The 22,047-nt window shown below is 39.0% G+C and overlaps 2 protein-coding genes across 3 annotated transcripts in view; both read right to left on the bottom strand.

Moving 5' to 3' along the window:
* Positions 1-12,298, bottom strand: part of ITGA1 (integrin subunit alpha 1) — a 71,641-nt gene extending 59,343 nt beyond the window's left edge. The window contains exon 1 of one of the 2 annotated variants that reach the window (XR_003526207.1): positions 11,592-12,298. Coding sequence is in view for 1 of the 2 variants with exons in the window: in XM_027634470.1 (XP_027490271.1) it covers positions 11,592-11,802 (211 nt within the window). In the remaining variant the exon portion in view is untranslated. The remainder of the gene's footprint in view (positions 1-11,591) is intronic. The other variant, XM_027634470.1, reaches the window with a different exon arrangement.
* On the bottom strand, positions 3,098-5,831 carry PELO (pelota mRNA surveillance and ribosome rescue factor). Its single transcript, XM_027634473.1, has 2 exons — positions 4,975-5,831; positions 3,098-3,863 (listed from the first exon to the last, which is right to left on the bottom strand). The coding sequence occupies exons 1-2, from the start codon at positions 5,698-5,700 to the stop codon at positions 3,432-3,434; spliced, it is 1,158 nt and encodes a 385-aa protein (XP_027490274.1). The 5' UTR covers positions 5,701-5,831; the 3' UTR covers positions 3,098-3,431.
* Positions 12,299-22,047: the final 9,749 nt, after the last annotated feature.

The following is a 22,047-nucleotide window of genomic DNA, read 5'->3' as shown; positions in this document are numbered from 1 at the left end:
AGAAAATGACCACACACTGTAGAAATGTGCCTTCACATAAAAAACCAGCATAAACATTCTGAGAATATGTGGTTGTTTTTTCTTCTTTCCTGCAAAACTAGGTAAGTACTCCTGTATGAAACAGGCTTGTTTTCTTTAAAAATAAAGCTATGAAAATCTCAAAAAAAATTGAATGGAATAGGTGATCTACAAGAGATCACATGCATAGAGGCACACTTTCCCAGATGGATAATGCAGCTTACAGAAAGAAAACTCGAGAGGATCAAGACATAAATCAGTCAAATGAGAAGTGAGGTATAATATACCTCCACAGAAATAGGCAAACCAAGGTCAGCAGCCCAGAAGTTAAACCGAGATTTTCAAATGGAATTTTAAAATTCAGGGCTACTTAACCTATGAGAGAACAGTAGCTAATGAAAATTACCTCAGACATTTATTCACATGGCTTTAAAACCATCAAGCCTAGTCCCATCACAAATTAAGCTGAAGAGCTATGGGCTCTTGTTACAGTGGTGGTCAGGGAGTGGTCCAAAGATAATTTACTACTAGCATTTTACTTACACAGGGTGAAGACAAAACGAGAGAGATGAGGAATTCCCTAGATCAAATACTGCTGAATGCCTTGAAGTTTTACTGGAAGATTAATCTTTTATTTTGCTTTTAACTAATAGGATTATTTTGGTCTGTAGCTGGTGGTGACCTCACATTTTGCACCAAACTTTAGTTGGTAAACAACCACAAAAAATTATATAATGATAAACAGATTCAAATACCAGAAATGACAAAATAAACTGGGGCCTGCTCCAAAGTACAAGTTTGCAAGAGAGGCATTATGGTCTAAAATAAATTTATTGGCATCACTGTAGAGCACAGCAGGGTTCAGTATCAATCTGATTTCACTTTTTAAAGCTTTCTTCCTACCAAATGTAACAAGCTTTAAGAAATCCTACAATGTGTATTCATTTACTTTGAAAAGTGAAAAACTGGAAGCTAAACTGTATTACTAATTCACAGAATTATGTCAGAAAGTAATCAGAAACTAAACTGAGACACTTCAAAATCATTAAATACTGTTTTCAGTTCATGCACCTTTAGTTTCAAACAATGGACACAAAAATATTTTCCCATGGCTCTAGCACTTCCTCCTTTAATCTACAGATAGCATCCCTCTTCTGTGAAAGTGTCATCTGAGCACATGTGCTAAGGTCCGCATTAAGAAAGTCTGTCAATATAGACTTTTCAACTAATCAAAATTCCTTGAAATGTGAAATATACTAGCGACTCTGGAACTTGGCCAGGTCAAGCATCTGCAACTACTAAACACAGCCTACTTTCAATACCAAGCCCTTAAGCTGTTTCCTGAAACAGGATGCATTTGTATACATAGTAATTGTATATTTATTTTACTACAAAAATGGCTACCAGAAAAAAAAAAAAGTCCCACCCTTCCATACTTTGGGCAAGTCCACATGTATTTCTTTCAGAGACTTAGTGACATGATAGGAATAGCTAAAAAAATAAAAATACACAAAATGTAAAGTCAGGACAGAATTTTAACTCTAAGTGTAAACAATTCAAAGAATCACTATTTTCACGTTTTCTTACCAGATGTTTGCAGTTCTACCTTAGAACAAATATGCAACAAAATGGCTGCTTCTTTTCCTGGATGATACACTACAGGTACTAAACACAAAACTGCCATTGTAATTTTGCAGTGCAGCAAAAACTCTTCATAATTTCTGGCTTAAAATGGAATAAGTGGAACCAGTTTGGTCTGGTAAAACAGCAATCCATTCCACAACCAAAGGACAGTTTGATCTGTCTCTCAGTTTGCTGAGAAATAAACTATGAATTTGTGGTGTACTACAAATTTGAATGGAAGTGAATGTAAATGTAAACAATGTAAACAATTGTTTCAATGGGCTTGCTTGTCTTCAGAGAAAGAAGGCTACAGCTCTAATATAATTTCTGTTCATGAATTCCTTAAGATTGTGTGGATGGTGGGAAGAGGGAAGATGGCTTTTAACTCAAAAGCACTTCTGTATTAAGAAGTTTAGGCTGAGTTTTCAGCTAACAATAAATAGTATTAACTGCAGAGGACTGGTACCCATCAACATATGGGACTACCCTTAAAAATGATTTCTTAAAACTATTATACCCAGACTAAGAGTTTCAGTGGTTTTATTTTTTTAAAGTTCCACTGTTATGTCACTTTCCATATTTCAGAAGTCTTCCACAGCTCCTGTTCTCCACCTTCCACCACATTTAAAAAAGGAATCCTTATTTACACACAGAAACCACATCATCAAACATTGGTTTGAAACAATTCCCTCACAGGTTATATCTGAATCTGAAAACAATTTCTGCTTCCTCAGCCTAAGATTTATTGCCTAGTGAAGAAACAAAACTCTTTGTGGCTCTCAATACTTTGAGCAGATCTAATAACTGAAGAAGTAATTCTGACTTTTACAGTTGCCATTATTTTAGGATGAAATCTGATTTATAATTTCATAACCTTAATTTCTGTATCACAGCTTATGTGTGTTTTTAAAGAGGTACTTAAACAGAAAAATACCAGATTCATCATCATCATCATCATCATCATCATCACCAGATTATGACATTAACTAAAGTGTTTGTTGTCAAAAGATTCCTCATGGAAACTAGGGTCCAGCTTTTGTAAGCCTTTTCATACACTTTCTCAGAACTGGTTGCTAAAAAATGCCAATTTAGCAAAATACAGTCAATGATACCTTGTTAGCCTTTAGGACAATCTCACAAGGTAACAGGATTCAAAAAGGTAACTTAAGTGTGTGACTGAAAGTCACCATTTCTCTTACAGGAAAAGGGAAAAACTTAAAGGATCTGATTTCTGAAAGACTGCTTCAAGTGTTTCACAGAAATATTTAAGTGGTTAGACTCATAACACCACAAAAAGCCCTTAGAAATGATGCTGACCCCATTCCCTTGACACATTCTAGGAAGAATGGCAACTTCCTAAGATCAAGCACAGTTTTGATAAGTCTTGCCTGAAGAAGTTTACACTTGTTTTTCAATAGTCTTTTCAAGCACTTGAACAGAAATAGTCTGACACGAATTTCTCCCTCTTAGTTTATTATTTTTTCATAAACACTCCACTAAGCTACCAGTCTGCCTTAATATACAGACTAAGCAGCTTTGGGGAGCCAGATTGGTTTCTTACACTGCTGGAGGTTTGCGATGTAACTTGCAAAAACCAGTCTGCTTCAACACGCATTATAGAACAGATATCAAGTAGTGTGCTCAGCAGAGCTACATACTTTATGTGTATACTACTGAAAACTTATAATTACATGTCATGGAACATCTGCACACAGTATTTAGGAAGGGAGCGCCTTCAATGTCATTTCAGCATGACATGGAAAAGAAACCGTGGAATGAAGTCACTGTCATCAATCCTCTTCAGAGCTAGACTCATCCTCCTGGTCAGAGAGCTCAGCCACAGGAAAGCGCAGGATGGCTGCCACCCCTGTCAGCTGGCCAAGCTGCTCTCCAGACACATGAAGGCTGGAGAAAATGCGCACTGTGCCCATGTTCTCCCGCACACTGTCTACTAACTTAACATATCGGGCACGGGTAGCCACATCCTGGTGCCGAAAAAGCTCATCACTGATCAGCAGGGTATCAATGGCCATGGCTTCATTGGCCTTTTCCACATGTTTCAGGCCATAAAAAGCTCGGTCAGGCTCATGCTGCAGCATTTTATAGAAGTCATCTAGGGCTTTGACCTCACCAGCTGCCTTAGTGTCAGAAAGGCGGCTGGTTACGGCTGGGTCGCAGAGTGCTTCCTTCAAAGCGTATTTATGTCCTGAGGAAGAGTGGACCTAGAGCGAAAACAAAGTCAGAGGTTTGGTGTTTTCAAAGAAAAAGGACCATTTTTTTGATTAGCCAATCACAAATATCTTCCACTATACATAACAATAACTTTGACAGTTACTTGAGGAAGTTACCTCCTTCTTGAAACATACAAGATTCTTTTCTTAAGGGATCTCTCCTGCAACCCAGAACCTACACCAAATCCCTTAAACTGCACTTCAAGAAGAGCAAAAGAAAACTGTTTCACTTATTCAAAGACTGCATTAAATATGCTCACCCCAAGGGAGGGCTACTTGAAACTAAGAAACTAAGATCTAAGCCTCTCCGTTTTAAAGCATGCCAGAAAAGGCCTCTTAAGACTGCAGGGATATAGTGCAAAGGCATTGAGTCTTGCACAGCTGCACAGCTATTATGCTTGCAAAATTGTGAAGTACATTGAAACTTCTCACACATACTATTACTTCCATACTACAAATGCAAAAGGAGGTTTCTTGGGGCACTGGTCTTCTAACGCTGGGACCATTAAGTATTGGGACACACCTACTCCAACTTAAAAATTATACAAGTATCCTTATGAAAACTCATTTTAAGCTCTGAATTTGCCCACTTCATTAAAGGCTAAAACCCCCGCCCACTCAATCAATGAGATGATGAAGAAATGGGAAAAAATGCCATGATCTGCATAACCTTCAATACAAGACTAACAACAAAGTTAACTAACCTATACCACATCCAGGTACTTTTTAAAAAACATCTCTACAAAGCTGTTATTAAACGTGCACACTATACAGCATGACAGAGTAACAGCACAGTTAAAGTATTTTCCAATTTGTACTTCACACTTTACATTATCTATATTCATATAAATATGCCTTTATAGGGAGTTCGATATATTTAATACTTTCTCTACTCCACATTAAGGTATCCTAGGGGGGGAACCATCCCTGTATCACGCATAACTACCTTACAATTTGAGAGGCATGAGAATAATTTCCTTATGATGCTCAGTCAGAAATTTATTTTGTCTAGTAAGAGCCTTATTTCCTGTGTGACTACCTTTTACTATCACAGACAGACAACTCTCAAGCCCGTTTTCACCCACTCCTGTTAGCACCTTACCTGTAGGAACTTGGACCTGTTCTCCAGTAGAAGTTTATTGTCAGTCTTGACTGCCTGCTGGAACATGTAGTCACAGAACTGTTCCCGCACGAAGCCCGGGCTTGCGACCAGGACGCACTTCACCACCTCGAAGTTGATGTGCCGCTGGATGGCCTGCACCACCTGCTCGTAGAACCTCTCCAGAGCGCGGTCGTGCTGGCTGCAGTTCCCTTTCCTCTTCCGGGGGATGTTCACCTCCACCTTGGCGCGGGTAAGCGTCATGCTGGGGGTGACCAGGCAGACGTGGGCCAGCCCCTCCTGCATGACCACGGCGGCCACGTCGGCGCTCCAGGCCGGGTCGCAGGCCTGCTCGATGCGCTCCAGCACCACGCTGTCCCACTGCTTCTTGGCCAGCGTGAACTGCCGGTTGGGCTCCAGTTCGATGGTGTGGTAGGCGCCCATCTTGACGTACTCATTCTCCTGGATGTTGGTGCCCTTGACGCGCAGCTGGCAGGCCTGCGAGTCGAAATCAATGGCCTCCACGCAGAGGGTGAGCGTGGTGCGGACGCGGTTGCTGCCCACGCTGCCCGTAGCCGACTCAGTCTGCACCTTGCGGATGGTGGAGGCGCGCAGGCTGTCCCCGACCTGCAGCAGGTTGTACGTGTGCCACATGTCCTCGGGCTCCTCGGGGATCAGCGTCACCTGCCCTGCGTTGTCCTTCTCCAGGTCCTTCCTCACCAGCCTCATCCTGGCGGTCCCCGTGCCCCGGAGGGGGATCTCCTCGCTGTCCCGGACTCAGGCGCGGCCCCGCCGGGGCTCTTACGGCCGCTCCGCGCTCCCGCCGCCAGACCCTCGCCCTACTCTGCACAGCGCGCACGCGCAGCCGCCTGCCCCCCCCCCCCCCCCCCCCCCATGGCGCATGCGCGCGCACCGCGCTCTCCCTTGCAAAGGCGCTTCCCCACCTCCTGCTCGGCCCCGCCGGGCCTGGAGCATGCGCAGGAGCGGCGGGAAGGCGCGTAACCTGCGAGTGGATGGCGGGGCTCCGTCCTGAGGGAGGAAAAGTCCCTGAGGGGAGCGGGAAAAGGGACTGGGAGGCAGCCGAGGTGCTGCGAGGGCTGGAAGCTGGGGTGCGTTCCCGCTGCTGCCTCGCGGGGAGCACGGCGGGAGGGAGTCGCGACGGCGCTGGTCCGTCCCTTCCAGCGCTTCACAGCGGCAGCTCAGACCTCCCGAAGGCTCCTAACGCGGCCCTTCACGTTTCAGAAGGGGAGAAAAAAAACTTAAAACCGGCAAAACCAAGCAGATGTGGAAAGTTGCGGGTACAGATGAAGAAAGGGACAAGTGGCATGGCGATGGCCGATCCCCTGGGCCGGGTCAGCGGGTGCCGAGGTGCCCGGAGACCTCAGGGCCACCTCCAGCAGCTGCTGGTGCCGGGCTAGGGCGGCCGTCACACAGCGAAACGAGAACCGGGCACAGGAAACATCTAAACCTGAACTGTTACTTGGACGCTGCTCTTAAACTGAACTCCAACTTTAAAAGTTTTTGTTACATTTGCACGAGTCTTGACGGCTTCCTGCATCTTAGAGCAAGACAGCTTTGAGGCGCTTCAGAGGCAGATGGGCACTTTTCAAATGAAGCTTGATGTCAACAAATATAAATAATATGCCTTGAAAAAACACAGTTCCATTAGTTCAATGCTACTTGCAAAGAAACTGGACCTGAACAATCACTAAGCAATTCATTTGCAGCCCAGACAAATTTAACAAGCCAGAAATAATTAAAAAAATTGTTTCATTATACATTAATATTGGAGAAAAAGAGGTGATGTGAAGATGTCAAAGCAGCCTTCTAGTATCTGAAGAGGGCCTACAGGGAAGCCAGGCAGGGACTTTCCATCAGGACCTGTAGTGGTTGGACAAGGGGGAATGGGTACACATGAAAGAGGGGAAATTTGACTTAGATAATTATGAAGAAATACTGGAACAAGTTGCCCCAACCCTGGCAGTATTCAAGGCCAGGCTGGATAAAACCTTGAGCAACTTGGTCTAGTGGAAGGTGTCCTGGACATGGGGGGGGGGGGTTGGGACTAGATGATCTTTAAGGTCTATTCCAACCCCTTAAAATTCAGTGCTTGCATGAAGAATGATTAAAAAAAAAGAAAAATTGAGAAAGTAGGCAAACTAATGTGCCCTGATAAGTGTGTCTGGGCATCTGGAACAGGTACGTTAAGTTTAGAATGACTACACAATTTGATAACAGAAAATTATGAGGATGTCCTCCTACAGAGGAGAAGGTGGCAAATTTAGAATGGCTAAAAGGAAGTTTCTGGTTTCCATTATCTGGTTTTTTTGGGAAAAAAAAACCAACAAAAGCAACCCACTGTGGATTATGGAATTTGCTGACTTGGAAATGCTTTGGAGTCAAGGATTTAATGAGATAAAAGGCTACTGTGAGCAAAAATGATCCCATATCTCCCATTATGGTGTGCATATAAATTTCCCTGAAGCATCTAGCACTAGTCAGTTGTAACAGGACAGTGAACTCAGATCTGGCCCAGTAATGTGTGTTCCTTGTCTCTAAGTTTGATACTGGTGTAAAAACAACTTTATCAGATATTACATAATAGAATTTATTTATCAGACCTCACAGTCTCTTCCTGTGAGTACACGTGCTTAACTCTATTAGCATGAATAGTTTCACAGATGGAAGCTGGACCACCCAAAGGAATATAACATAAGCACATGTATAAATAACTGTTTGTTTAACTTGAGCTTGTTCATACTGATAATTTTGCGTTACTGTTTTAAAGCAAAAACAGAGACAGAGACTCTCTGCATTCAGCTTTTCCTAAGGAGTTCCTTTCACATATCTATGTAAATGCCACATGGTAAATTTATGGCAAAATTTCTTCTTTACATTCTTTGCAATTATAAAATCACAAGTGTTGACCTCATGCTGTTCTTTCAAGGAAAAACAACTGTAGTGCATATTTACCTTCCACATTAATATTTATTTGACTTTTTATTCTTTTACTGCTTTATATGTACAAACTTTTCTCTGCTTATGGTTCCAGTCAGATTTTTACAAACAGCCTCACATCTTTGGAGATGCGATATAGTTTAGATAAAAGTTGCAAGTTGGCATCCAGTACCATCTAGCAGAAAATAAATGTTTATTTCATGAAATCAGATTACTTTCTGCATTAAAAAAACCCACAGCAACACAAACAAACAAACAAAAACCAACCCAAAGAAAAGAGCAACTTTGAAATAAAGTTGTCACTCAAAATATTAAATTGACTGTTGTAGAGACATTTTGAGATGGGCCCTTTCTCAAATAACAGATTTTAATATTTGTACAGTTATGAACAGTGATCCACAAATACTTGGTGGCAATTGTAAACTTCAGTGATATGTCCACAATCAGCAAGACCATTGTAAACTTACAGAGGAAAATATTTAGTAGTGATGATGCTTTGCCTACTCTTGTAAAAAGTACTGGGTACTGCTATTTGTTTATGTCAAAGAATGAACAGTAGAATAAAAATATTTCCAAAAAGTTAGAGACGATATAACTGTAATTTTTTAGGTTCATACTAATTTTGCTAGTGTCAGGGAGAGAGATGTATTTGATGTTGGTAGAGCCAAAACAAGTGGGTACTTTTAACTCTATGAATGATTTTAACATAGAAGTTCAAAATTGCGTAGCCTGTTCCCATCTTGATAGAAGATTGAAACTATGAATACAACCTAACAGTTTGCAATGTATTACTTTTTAAAAACAATTTTATAGGTACTAATAATTGCAGCAATTTGGCATCCATTTTCAGACGTTCTTAGGCATAGTGCAAGATAAGATTAAACTGGTGATAGCATATCTTCACAAGGATTTTGGAGCCATGCTGGTTTTCTAAGATTATTTTGAAAGCATCTGAGACACACTGTCCTGTGTCTTCAAATCTCGATCAACTATTTTATGAAGATGGGTTATATACAGATTTTAGACAAGGATAGGTCATGTCCATAGGAACCCTCTCTCCCCAATATTACAGCCACTTTAGCTAGACTTCAAGCAAACACGTGCAAGTTCTGGATAAGAAAAGCTAGTGGGAAAGGATCTCAGATATAGGGGGAAATCTGCTGGGAAACATTGGATGTTATTGTTCCAAGACCAAAGGAAAATAAAAGATAGAGAAGGAAACTGGGGAAAACATCTATTTTGATGCTTTCCCTTTATCCTGTGTCTGTCCTGACTGTGCAGACTCTGAACAGAGACCGCTTCAATTTCTGCACACATTTCTGTCTGTATCTATCTTTTCTATTATAAAGATGAATACAACATTACCATCACCAATAAGAAGTCCAGGAGGGAACTGGCTTTCCATAAAACTGTAAGTGAAGAAGCATTAAGAAGTAGTGGAACCCTTCAGACTAACTACTTCCTTCCTTATCTGTTGAAATGTAGGGCTGGAGAAAACTTCAGCAGATCCCTAGTCACTTCTCTCAGGCCAGGTAAAGTAAATATCAGCCATCCTTTGCAGCTGTTCCACCAACTTCATCAGTGAAGGAGATTATGCAGGGGGGGATTTTTGGTAGCCTGTCCTAGCAATTCATAACCTGAAGGGTAAGACAGTTCTTCTGAATTTTCCCTAAGGTTTTTGCACAGTGAGTTATGTTGATTTTGTTTTGTCCTTTGTTGGGCACGGAGAACCAACTATTCATCAATATCTTTGTAAACTAACATATGCGCTATAGAAAGTCATGATTGAGCACTCTCACAAAACAAAGAAAACATTGACATTTAGAAGAATATTCTTAGTATAATACTTTGATAAAAAGATATATTTGAAATGCAAATGGTCAACACTTTACCCTTAGTTTTCTTGCTATTAGATAAACAAGCCTAACTCATTTAGTCTTTCTTCACAGATCATTTTTCTCAGCCCTTATCAGGCTTGTCACTTCTCTGTGCACTTCTGCCTGCATCTGTTAGACTTCCTGTACTCAAGATTCTCAGAGCCCTAATCAAAACCAAGCTGAATTAAAAAAGAATAAAAATCTGTATCAATACACAAATATGTATCATACATCTCTACAAACCTCCTTTATTCTAGATTGTTTTTGTTTGCTAGGGCCTGCCAGATTATTGGCCTATTTTTTTTGCTTTTTAAGGAAGAGTAATTAATTAATTTTTTAATTAATTGTAATTAATTTTTTAATTCCATTGTAATTCTAAAACTCCTTGTCCACATTTTTATTACATTTTGACTTGTTTGTGTAGGACTATGTCTCTTATTTATTTGAGCCAATTTGAATCCCATTCCTGGTATCTGTAATGCCTCCTTTTATTTCTAAGTGTATTCTATTTCACACCAACTTTTTAAAGAAAAATACCCTGCCACCACCAAAAAGTAATCACCTAACAGATTTGGATGAGACCTACTTCTGAAATGTCTTGCTATATGACTAGTAAACCTTTTTGTCATTACTGGTGAATTATATGTCAGCAGTACCAGTGGCAACTTAGCAGCTCTGAAGGGAAATTGTGGCACACAAAATTGTTGCCACTTTACAAAGCCTCCTTCTGTGAAGGAACACAAACAAAAGCACGTTTTGGAGTATATCACTGTGTAATAATAATAAAGACAGCTATGAACAGTGGCTAAACATAGCACACCAAAATGCTACATTCAGATTTTCACATTTTCCTGTGTCTGTTCGTTCTTGCACAATAAGCACAAAGGGAAGAGGTGAAAACTCTTGTTTTGCCTTTTCCCCACTTACTGCTGCCTGCATGTGGACAATTCTTATGAAATTGATTTCTTCCTCTGTACTGCTTCAGGTTCACTGTGTGCTACTTGCCAGCGCGAGAGCTGCTGAGGAGTTCAGTGTCCAAGTTTGCAAGCACATAAATCCCAGCATTGCCTTAGCCTCTTTCCCACTTCTTGGATTCCCCTGTTTTCATATCCAAAATGTTACTACAGACTGACTAGTTAGGGAGATTGCTACTTGCTGTATTCATTTTTCTAAAAGCAGTTAATTCCTTAACAATAAACCCCTAAAAGGAAATATTACATAGTTCATGTCTGGATGGACTCATCTTTCTGAAGTGAGTTGGGTGTAATTAACTGCTTCTTCCCCTTTTACTACTCAGAAGTCTGAGAGCCAAACACAGAAAAACAGAAAGTCTACCCTAATTAAAAACAAACCAAAACCAAACAAAACAACAACAAACAAACAAAAAAAACCCAAACCAAAACAACTCAACAACAAAAAACTCAATACCAAACCCAAACAAACTTGTTTGGGTTTTTTGTGTGTGGTTTTTTTGTTTTTTTTTTTCAAGCCAGATTCAATTACACTATATGTTCTCAGCCATTCATCCTCATTTAGCAGCCTTCCTTTACCCCCCGGATTCTAAAACTGGTTTAGGGATTAAAGTTCCCAGAGAGAAGCAAACCGAGGAAGTCCCTCACGACCTGTGGCTGGCGGGCAGCTCCGGGAAGGGCATTCCTGGGGCAGAGATCGGGGACAGGGGACGCCGTTTCGCCCGTGCCAGCACCCACAGAGTACTTCCCTGGCAGGAAGGCTGCTTACGGGACCTGGGTCTTCAAAGAAAGGCAGAAAAGGGGCTTTGTTTACCTGTCAGCATCCAGTAGGAGGCGGCCATGCCAGGGCTCCTGCGAGCCCGGGGCTGGGAGCCCGGGCGGAGAGTCGCGGTGGCGGGAGCGGTCCTGCCGCCGGCGGAGCTGCGCTGCCGAAGGAGCTCAGTGCTCTGCACCGCCCGTCCGCCTCGCCGCCGAGTTAGGCATTTCCTGTTTGTTATTCGGTCTTTACGTTTGTTTCTTCGCATCAAGAAGAATTTAGCTTCCTGCCTGCACACAACTTTCCTCCCACCCACCCCCCAAAGACCTCTGAGCTTTGGAAACCTCCCCGAAAAACTAGCCCGGCTCTAGGATGTACAAATAAAGCCAAATCTACCCCACTAAGCCTCCGGATGCAGCTCTTGGAGAGCACAGCAGACCTTAAAGGGACATCTTCACGTTCATAATTAATAAGTGTCTCCCGCCGGCCAGCCCCCCTCCCAGTAGGACAGGAGTGAGCTGGGTGTGCTACACAGCCGTCGTCAACAGGAGAAACACGTCGTTGAGGTAGGGAGTGTGTTTGGCTGCTCAAGTTTAATTTCTCTGACATCACCCCTTAAAAACGCACTCTACGGCCGGTCATTTGCCTGCAAGAGGAAGCGAGCCCTCCCCTCCCCATTCTCGGCGGCGCTGGGGATACAGTAACTCTTCAGACAGTGGACGGTTTTGTCGAGACTTTTCATCCTCCTGTGCTTTGCTGCCTAGACGAAATACCAGACAGCTGCCTAGACGAAATACCAGACAGCTGCCTTTGCCCTCGTCTGTCGAACGTTTGCATGGCATCCCTGCCCCCAGAATGACTTCATCAATAAATAAGTGAATAAATCGCAAAGGTATTAATCAGCCAGATTTAGGGCAGTGAGTAGGGATTTTCAGAATTTGTTGAACACTCAGGAAAAGAGCAATTTTGCAGGACTTTTTGAGTTTACCAGAATGATGCTCAGGAGGAGTGACATCCCTTCAGCAATGTGAGTTCTCACACTGGAGCTGGTGAAAAAATCATGTTGTTGTTGATAAAACAAGAGAACCCATGGTCCCTCATGAAAGAAGAAGAAAAAAAACCCCAAAATGTAAGGATTTGGAGATCTTGGTATGTCTAGAAAAATCCTCTCTTTTCCTTGACTTGGAGCAAAGCATTTGGTGACTAAGTGGAAGTTGGTGGAATTTTGGCAAGCTCCTCTGAGGCTAATAAACTACAGCTTTTAATCATCACTATAATAGCTGAATGCATCTTCCAGCTTCTCTCTTAATTTCATGAGAACACTTTGGGTGCACTTGTAGATCTGTGGAACTTTTAGAAAACAGTGCACAATTCAAAGCTGGTTTTAAGAGCAAAGATTCTCAGTGGAACTGCTCAAAATTGAAAAAATTAAGCACATGTGTAACTTGCTGAATGAGAATCTGAACTCTGTTGATACCAGTTAAAAAGAGTAGGAACATTTATCCAGTCAAAGGTTTTATGCCTAAGGTTAAAGAAAATGAAAATGGCATCCAAACTAAAAGAAGACTGAGAATATGGAAAAAAGCTGTAATTTCATTTTTGCTAGCAAGTTATATTACTGCTACTGTTATCACAAAACAGGGTTTGTAGCCCAGTCTGCTATAGCCAATTACACACAGAGTTGATATTGTAGTTTATTACGGAGTTATAAATCTGTCTGTTGGGTGGTAATCCACAAAAACTAGCACACTCTGGGTTAGAAAACTGGGTGGGTTTTATACACTTTTAATTAATATATTCTGCCTATCTAATACAGATGGATTGCTGCATTTTCTCTTTAAAAAAACCCAAATCTCTGTATTCCTTTTCTGTTACTATACTTCAACTAAATGTACATGGGAGAGTTGAGCTTGCTTTCAAATCATAGTGAAGGATTTCTTTTTGTAATAAAATTAACTTTATCAGAGAAAGAGATGGGGAACTAGGGACTTTCTCATGGACTAAAATAAGTCAAACCTCTTTGAGGTTTATGTGGTATTTGGTACCTGTGTAGGAATGTATCTCATGCTGGAGAATAAGACTTCTTTAGAATAAAATGAAACATCTCCAATGAAGAGTTAGTAATAATTTTTATTAAATTATTCTTAATATTATGATTTATTAATTTCTTTTTGTGGTGGTGTTCTATGCATCTTACATCAGGCAACGTCAAACAGAAAACATTAGAAAAGATGAATTACCAGGCTGAACTAACATTTCTTATTAATTTGCACACATGCAAAAAAGTAAAATGTATTACAGACTTACAGACCACTACTTATCTTGAAATGTCAAACTAATTCAGAAAAAACCCAACTCCTTTTCACAGTCTTTCTTGCTTTGTGTGGATTAACTCAAGCAATTGCTCATAACATGTTGCTAAATGCTCTTCTTGGGGTTTAAAGTTTCATGCATCAGTAGTAAGGAGCACATCCACTTTAAGCAGGACTCCCTAGATAAAGTGCACTCAGGCCAGAAGTTGTTAAGATATTAGGTAATTTTAATATGAGAAAAACAAATATTATTGGTTTCAGTAGATTGTAATAGTATGCCAAATCATTACCTACAGTGATGGATAAAACAAAAAGGTCAAATTAGTTTAAAGAATATGGTTGGTTTGCATATTTTATATCTTTCTAATATGTCACAAAATGCTGAGGAAGGATTTTTTTCTAGTGAAATGAATTAAATAAATAATGAAATAAATAAATGAAACATGATTTATCATTTTGAACTCCACCTCCCAACTCAGTTTCCTCAAAGTAATGTAGAATATGCATTATAGAATAAGTACACTAGTAGTTCCATGGAATCCGGTAGAAGTACTTGTGATTAAAGATGGATTTAAAGTCTTTGAAAGACTAGACTTTGAAAAGATAACAAAAATTAAAAGTATTAGAAAGACCCAATTGTTCTCCCTCCAAGAAGGTGTTATTCCTGAAAAAAAGCACCAGCGGAAATGCATTCTGTCCCAAAGGTGAGAGGTGAAGGAACAGGAACCAAAGTTTTTCAAATAGTTTCAAAGGCAGGCAGTCTTATAAATAGTGTGAGCACAATTTACATAGAACTCATTTTCTGTGGAATTTTTTCTTTCATTCTTAAAGAGGATATGAACAATTTTAATTTATTTTTGTTAGGTAGAAAGGATCTCTAACCTCTAGCACAATAGAACAATGTGTAATGCAAGACTGACTTTAAATAGCCGAAAGCATGTCTAACTTAATTCCATTAAAGGAATAGTACAACATCGATAATTGTAAGAGAGACGTAACATGTTTCTACAATGTTCACTGTTGTTATTACTTTGTATTATGCACTATATGGAAAATACTACAGAGTGTGTTCCTATAGCTTCTAAGTGAAGATTTATCATTGACAGCTCTTATTATAGTTTTTGATGGTTTACATTGCACTGTAAATTAGTGGTAATTTACAGTTTTTTCCTTACACTTGCTTATTCACAGTTTCCAAGATGTCTTTCACCTTGATGATTCTGTTGTTCATTTTCATAGTCTCCATTTTTTTCTTATCTGATTCTAGGACCATACTAGAGTTCACTTGGCAGAAGCTGTGGGGATATAGTTTTTATTATTATGTCTGAAATACTCAAGGGCTCCTTCTTTAAGTACCACAACTAAGACCTTGCAGAACTTGGTATAGATCCAGCAATACTCTATGCATAAATCTTTTCATGTTTTACAGCCCAGCTTTTAACTGATACTTGATATTCTTGGAGAATGTCCATGTTTCTGCTCCATCTGCATTAACCAGTGGTACAAATGTGCCAAAAATCCTTTTTGCTGCACAATAGGATCTTTATAAAAATTTTGTTTTCCAGTTTGTGATAGTTTAATTAATGTTTGTAGGAAATGTTATGAAAAATGCCCTTTACATTCTGTGTTAAATTTATTCTCTATGGTATCTTTATTTCTTCTTTGTTGTCCTTTTTTGGATTATGTACCAAATGCCATAGTATAGTTGTGAACCAAAGTAATATACAGTCTGAATTCTTACTGAAATAAAATTTCTAGTTTTTCTCCTTAACAGATTTAGTATCTCACATCCTCAGCCATGCTGCTTTTCTTTATGCTTTTTCTCTAGTTGCAATTTTTTTTAATATTCATCTCAAATTTGTAGCTGTATCACAAAAATACAGGAAGACCAGAAAGAGATGAGTTTGTATGGCATTGTTTACTGTTATACACCTTCCACCAATCTCTTTAGTCATTGATTGTTGCTTTATACTCATGGAGAAGGATTTTTATATCAGAACAGAATTTAAGATTCTTGGAGATTAGATCTCTACACTTTTCATATTTTTTATGTTATTTCTATTTCCTTTGAGTCAGATTCTTACAGATAAAGTCCTGATTAAGTTTTCTGCAACATGGAGATTTTCTTCTTGCTTATTTACTCACATATGTACCTATTTACAAATTATCTTTGAGCTCTGTAGTATATTACCAAACTTTAACCTGAATGTATAGTTCTTCACAGTTTGCGCTACAAATAAGGCTAGAAAAACACAGTGCATTCAATTTGAATGAGGTACTGATTTCTCTGGCCTGAATATTTCAGATTTTTTTTTGTGCTGAAGCACTGTTTCTGCAGCACTGAAGTCACTGGAGCTGTGGCATTGAGTTGGAAGGGAATGGAACTGGTAACTTCAAGTGTGGAGAGATGACAAAAATTAATATTTTTTTTTGTACAAAATCAAGGACGTGAAGTAGAAATTGAAATGTGTTTTTAACTAGAGGTACATACAGTATAGTGTTGGTCCATAAGTGTATTAGCTCCACTACATTATACAAAGGGTTATTTGAAATGAGGCCAGAATTTAGGTGCAGAGGGTTAATTGATTCTTATAAATGTTTTGGGATTTCTGCAGTCCATCCACCTTTTCTTAACATTAAGGGTCTTTTTCTTTTCTTTTTTTTTTCTTTTTTTTTTTTTTTCCTTTTTAATTAACATACCTGCCATGGTATGTTGTATAATCAATATTATTTATTGCTGAGATAGATTTCAGTTATGAAACTAAGAATGTGCTGTGAAGGAAGGCTAATTGATGATACTAACTTCTCAAAATAATTACATAGTCTGCAGAATCTTACACTGTATTGCACTGCGCGGCATTCATTACCTTCACAGCTGATCTGCATAATATAATTATTTGTTACTCTTTGGTTACAGAAGAATGGAAACTGTGATTGCCATAAGCATGGTGAAAACTCATTCTATTTTTTTCTTTCTATTACTAGTAGATAAAAACATCTTCTTTTTCCTTGATGTACACATACATTCTTTTTCCAGTTCTGTTATTTTGCTAGTGCAAAAGCAACATTTACATATAGATCACTGCCCAAGCTTTCCTTTAATTTTCATGAGCAGGCAAAATAATCTTGCTTTTTTGCAGGAACACAAGCCTGATCATGAGGACAGTATATGTTTTATGACCTACATTAAAAAAAAAACCCAAAACAAAGCAAACCAAAACCACAAAAAAACCCACAAGAAAACACAGCATGAACAAACCAACCAACCCCACACTAAAACCAAACAAGCAACCCTCCTTCCCAGCAAGAAGGAGGGTTCTTTCTTTCCCACATGGAAGAAAAATATTACTGCAGCTTTTGCAGTGATTACCTTTTAATTTTTTTAAGTATGTGATTTTAAAAAAGGTAGAGGTTTGCAACAATCTTTCTGCAACGAACAACACATTGCTATATTTTTAGTGAAGTAGCAAACCAAGCTCCTGCTGGTATTCCAGCTTCTTAGATTGCTGTAACTCATCGTTTCAGGGGTGCTGCAATAATTTTACCTACAGCGACCTGTAATTCAGATCCTACTACTCCACCTACCTGTCTATACAAATAATTTGATCTTATGGTCTGGAAGTCTGCATCTTTCTGAATGTGAGTCATATAGAAACAGTGGACAGCTGATTGTGAAGGTAATTATACATAATTTTGTTAGCAGATTAATAAAGCACTCAGCTTCAAAGTCAGAATTATAAATTGATGTTCTTCTTTGCATTAGAAGACTTTTTAAAAAGCATCTCCAATTTTCCAGAGTCATGTCAATACCAGCAGACTTTTGTCTAACTGACTGTAGCATTCTGTTGAAACTAATTGTTTGTACTGAAAAACTAAGATTTCTTCAGGCCAGAAATGATCTGCAGAACTGTAACTCTGGAAATTACAGCAATGAGCCTTTTTTCCCCTGTGCAGACTGAGTTCTGTATGTTTTGAGATGCGCTCTCCTTAAGTTACCAGTGTGTTAACATGTTTGTCACATGACTGAATACACATGTATATGTCCTGTCAGATGAGTACTATGCAAGTATTCCATGGTATTGTGCTTTTGCATATCAGCCCTTTTAGATATGATAGGTATGTGTGTGACTGTGTATGAAGAAGTTGCTGCCAGGAACTCATGAAAAAGGGTGACAAAAAGCAAGGCTACCAGGACAATCCATACCAGGACAATACTGTCTAGTCCATCACCATATCCAACAGGCCTTCAGGTAGGCAGGAGGAGGGCCTTGAATGTGACTGAGTTGTTCTGGTGACCTGGGTCAACAGTCATTTTATATTAGTTCATTTACTTAAGAATGCCCTGAGCATCCTATTGAATGCATGTTGTCCTAGGAGAAGGAAACAGAGATCAGGACTCATCACCACAGCTTAGCCTTCTTCTCAAAGGACTAAAAAGTTGGGACATTTTCCTTGGAGTGCAAAACACTGTGGATCTGTCCAGATCTGGAAGCGAAGTGAATCCAATCAAATGCTGTAAGCATTAAGTTGTTATAGAAGAGGTGAACACAGTCTCATCTTTTGCCCATACCTTAAAAGAAGTGGTGGCAACTGCTGTTTGTGAGAAGACCAATCCTATCAACTTTTGCTGAGCATAATCTGAGTGTGTCTTCAGGACAGGGCTCTTTAGCGAAGTTGAAAGGAGGTTGTTGATATGGAGGTTTGATCCAGACAGCAAACTGCTTTGAAAGCGCAGTTCTAACTATGCAAAAATCAAAATGCTAAATGTCTGGAGAACTTTATGGACTTACACAGGTCAACATTCAAACAGGGTGGTTATCTCTAAATTCAGAGCAGAATTTTTAGATCACAATTTTGAATTTAAATATGCAGTTTAATTTAGGAATTGCTTTACAGTATCAATGGATCTAGATCATGGGACAAGTATAGCTTTAGATTTATTTTGTAATTTAAAAAGAGCGAGATTTCTTGTAGCATTTTAATCAAATGGTGGTAATATTTACTGATAAAAAAGCCAAGTAGCTATGCTCCATTTCTGCAAAATGATCCTTGGGTGTAACAAATATAACTTGGGCACTTCCTAGAAATTGTTTAAAGTATATAGTCATAATGAAAGAGGAAGTTCTGCTTTGACAATAGGAGTTTGTTATTAGTAGCTTTTTCTTAATCTGAAAATTCATTTTCTGTTAAACACAACATTACCTGTGCTGTTGATTTCTAGCTTCTCAGTGACTGAGCTAGAAATCAATAGAAGTGATACTATACATGTCATTGCTCTGCCATTTATGTGATATTTTCTATATGTTGAAAAGTATAATCTGAAAAAAATAAAGATGCAGATGTTTTCTCCAACTCATGGGAAATTTTGGTTTCAAAGACCAGAATGAACTCAAGAGGCAAGAAGAATATCTATTAGCTAGAAATTTTCAGAATTCATGGTTAACACTGTCATAAACCAGGAAGCCCGTGGACAGATGTGCAGTATTCTGCTGTGGGTTCTGTTATGGGGTAGCATTTATTCAGATGATACAATGTTAATAGAGGCAGTTTCAGAGTGACCTGGGTTTTTACACAGATAGAAGTAAAAAAAAAAATATATTTCATACAGGTCTTATTTCATAATGTCTAAGGAAACAATTTTTCATCGTCTTCAAGATATTCTCCAGTATAACAAGCATGAACAATTCAATGTGTTTCTCAGTCTATGTAACTAATGTTTTCTCTTTAAATAAATTGTGTTACCTTCATCAAAGTTTGTTTATTATAGTGTAGCAGAGTCCAAGTAGCCAGTGACCACGGTGGGATTATTAAAATAACCAACATATCTACCAGTTGCAGAGTTAATTTTATTAAGAATAGTGTTCTTATTGACGAGGCAGTGTTGTGCCTGGATTAAATTTGTGTTTACTGTCTATGGAAATCTTGTTTCTCTGATAGGGCTGGGCTCAGAGCCAAGACCTTGGTTCAGGTCAACACCTTCTGCAGAGGCTTTAAAGCTAGCTCAGCAATCCAAATAACTCCCTGTGGAGCAATTCAGGACAATATTTTCCCCAAAGTCGGCAGCCAAACTAGCCTTTTAGACCTTGTCCAGAACTCAAAGGTTGCAGCTTCTTGATTAACTCAGTCTGGCACCATTAGCAAATACCTGTGCACCTAACATGCATTTGTCCGCCTGAGATCTTGAACCTTTTTAGAAGCTTTCCAGGCTCTAATGGGAGGTCTTGTGTCACCAAAACCTTGGAATTTTGACTGCTAGAAAAAACAGCATTTGTTTGCTTTCAAGAGTGCTCATTGAGTGCTTTTATTAAAGTAACATGAATGGTCATATTATTGACCATGTTGGTTCTCAGTCCCATTTCATCTCCTCTTTAGACTCTTCCTTGAAAACTCTTTTCTGATGGCCTTTTCTAGAAGTGTTTTACTCAGACAAGGAGGAATACATACCTCACAGATGTCAAAACTTTATTTCTTCTAGTAATCTATTGCTTCAGTACTCAGCTAAATCATTATCACTGCACTAAAGCTGATTGAAGAAGCTAGAATATTTTTTTCCTCCAAAAATATTTTTTTTCTCCAAAAATATTTTTGAAAGGTCTTTGTGGAGGAATTGAAGTATTCTTCAAATGTTATTTTTTTTCAGAAATGGTCGAAAGTTGGTATCTCACCAGCTTGCCCACTTGATATTTGCTGCCCACTTTATAAGCTGATCTCGAGACAGTAATTGCAATGCTCCTCGAACAGTGTTTTGTAGGTTCAAAGCACCTTATCAGATGTTTTTCCTAGGTCCCTGGACTACTGGTCAGGCAAGGAGCTAAAGACATTAATCCCAGCTTCCAGGTTTATAATTTCTTGGATGACAGGAATACTGGTGTACGTAGTTGCATGTAGGGTGCTAGTTGCACTGTACCAATTAGGAAAGTAAGGCCTGTAGTGGTATGGAGACATGGGCTGCTCTCCCCAAAAACACAGTTTCTCTTGCTTTGGAGAGGATAAGAACTGGGTGGTGAGCTGTAACAGGAAGAAATTATATGAGATAAAAATCACCTTTTCACATCCCACTGAGCAGACACCACTGCCTGTAATGTAACCATTCCTATAACTCATTTGGAAACATTTGGAATTTCTTTATAGCTAGTTTTATAGTTATGTTTAAACTAGCTCTGTTTTCATGTTTGGGCCGTGTAGCCAGCTAGTACTTACAGCAGCGTGAGTACCTTCTGAAGTAGCAAGGTAAAGGAAGGGATACAGAAAGAGGGGTATTTAGACCACAGTGATCACCACGCTGCTGTGTCTTATAGTCACAATATCTAATCTAAGACAGCCATCTTGGCTGCAGCTATGGCAACAAGACTTCCACTAGTGATTATAACAGTGATTACAATACTGAGTCAGAATTGAATATTTCACGTGGGAAACAGCAAAGCTGGGCAGAAGAGAGCATGTGGTACTAGTATATGGGGGTTTTGTGTGAACCGATAAAGCTGTGAATGAATGTGAATACTCTGAACGTGGTGATCTTTTTTTAGTTACTGTCTTTTCCAAAATTTGCCTGCACAGACAGCTTGATTGACAAATTTGCAAGGGATTGTTTTGTGAATCGAATTAATAGTGGATTCATACATTTAGTAGAACTAAAATTAGAGTAACTGGTATAATGATGTAAGATATATAATGATACAAGCACTGTAATGATAACCTTAAATAATAAAACTGGCTTCTTATAATTTGATTTAACCCTTTTTGAAAAATTATTATATTACGTTAGTTGTTTACATTATTTTAGTAATGTTTGGACTATTTTGGAGGGGGAAATGAACTTTTAAATTCAGATAAATGCTCAGTTTTGTACTTTTTTAATCATTCAAAATCCAAAAAATAATATAATTTTAGAATAACCCAAGCTGTTTAATCAATTTGATTTTATATTTTGCATATCATGTTCTCAGTTCTGAGATTTTACATTGCAAAGAAGGTAATTTACTGCATGTGTATCCAGACGTATTTTATTGACTTTATCCAAATTATTAGGCCTGAAAAATATGTAGGATAAACTGTCACAGTGAAGGAATTTTCAGCAGGATGGCCAGAAATTTATTTCAGAGTGAATGGACTTCAAGGCTAAGGGAATTATTATGGTTGTTTAATCCAACTTACTGTAGAGCACAGAGTTCTTGTTTAAACATTCCCTTTGGATCAGATAA

The sequence above is a fragment of the Corapipo altera genome, unplaced genomic scaffold, assembly GCF_003945725.1.
Source record: "Corapipo altera isolate COAL_440 unplaced genomic scaffold, ASM394572v1 61411, whole genome shotgun sequence".
Taxonomy (NCBI): Eukaryota; Metazoa; Chordata; class Aves; order Passeriformes; family Pipridae; genus Corapipo; species Corapipo altera.
This window is presented reverse-complemented; position numbering and strand designations above follow the sequence as displayed.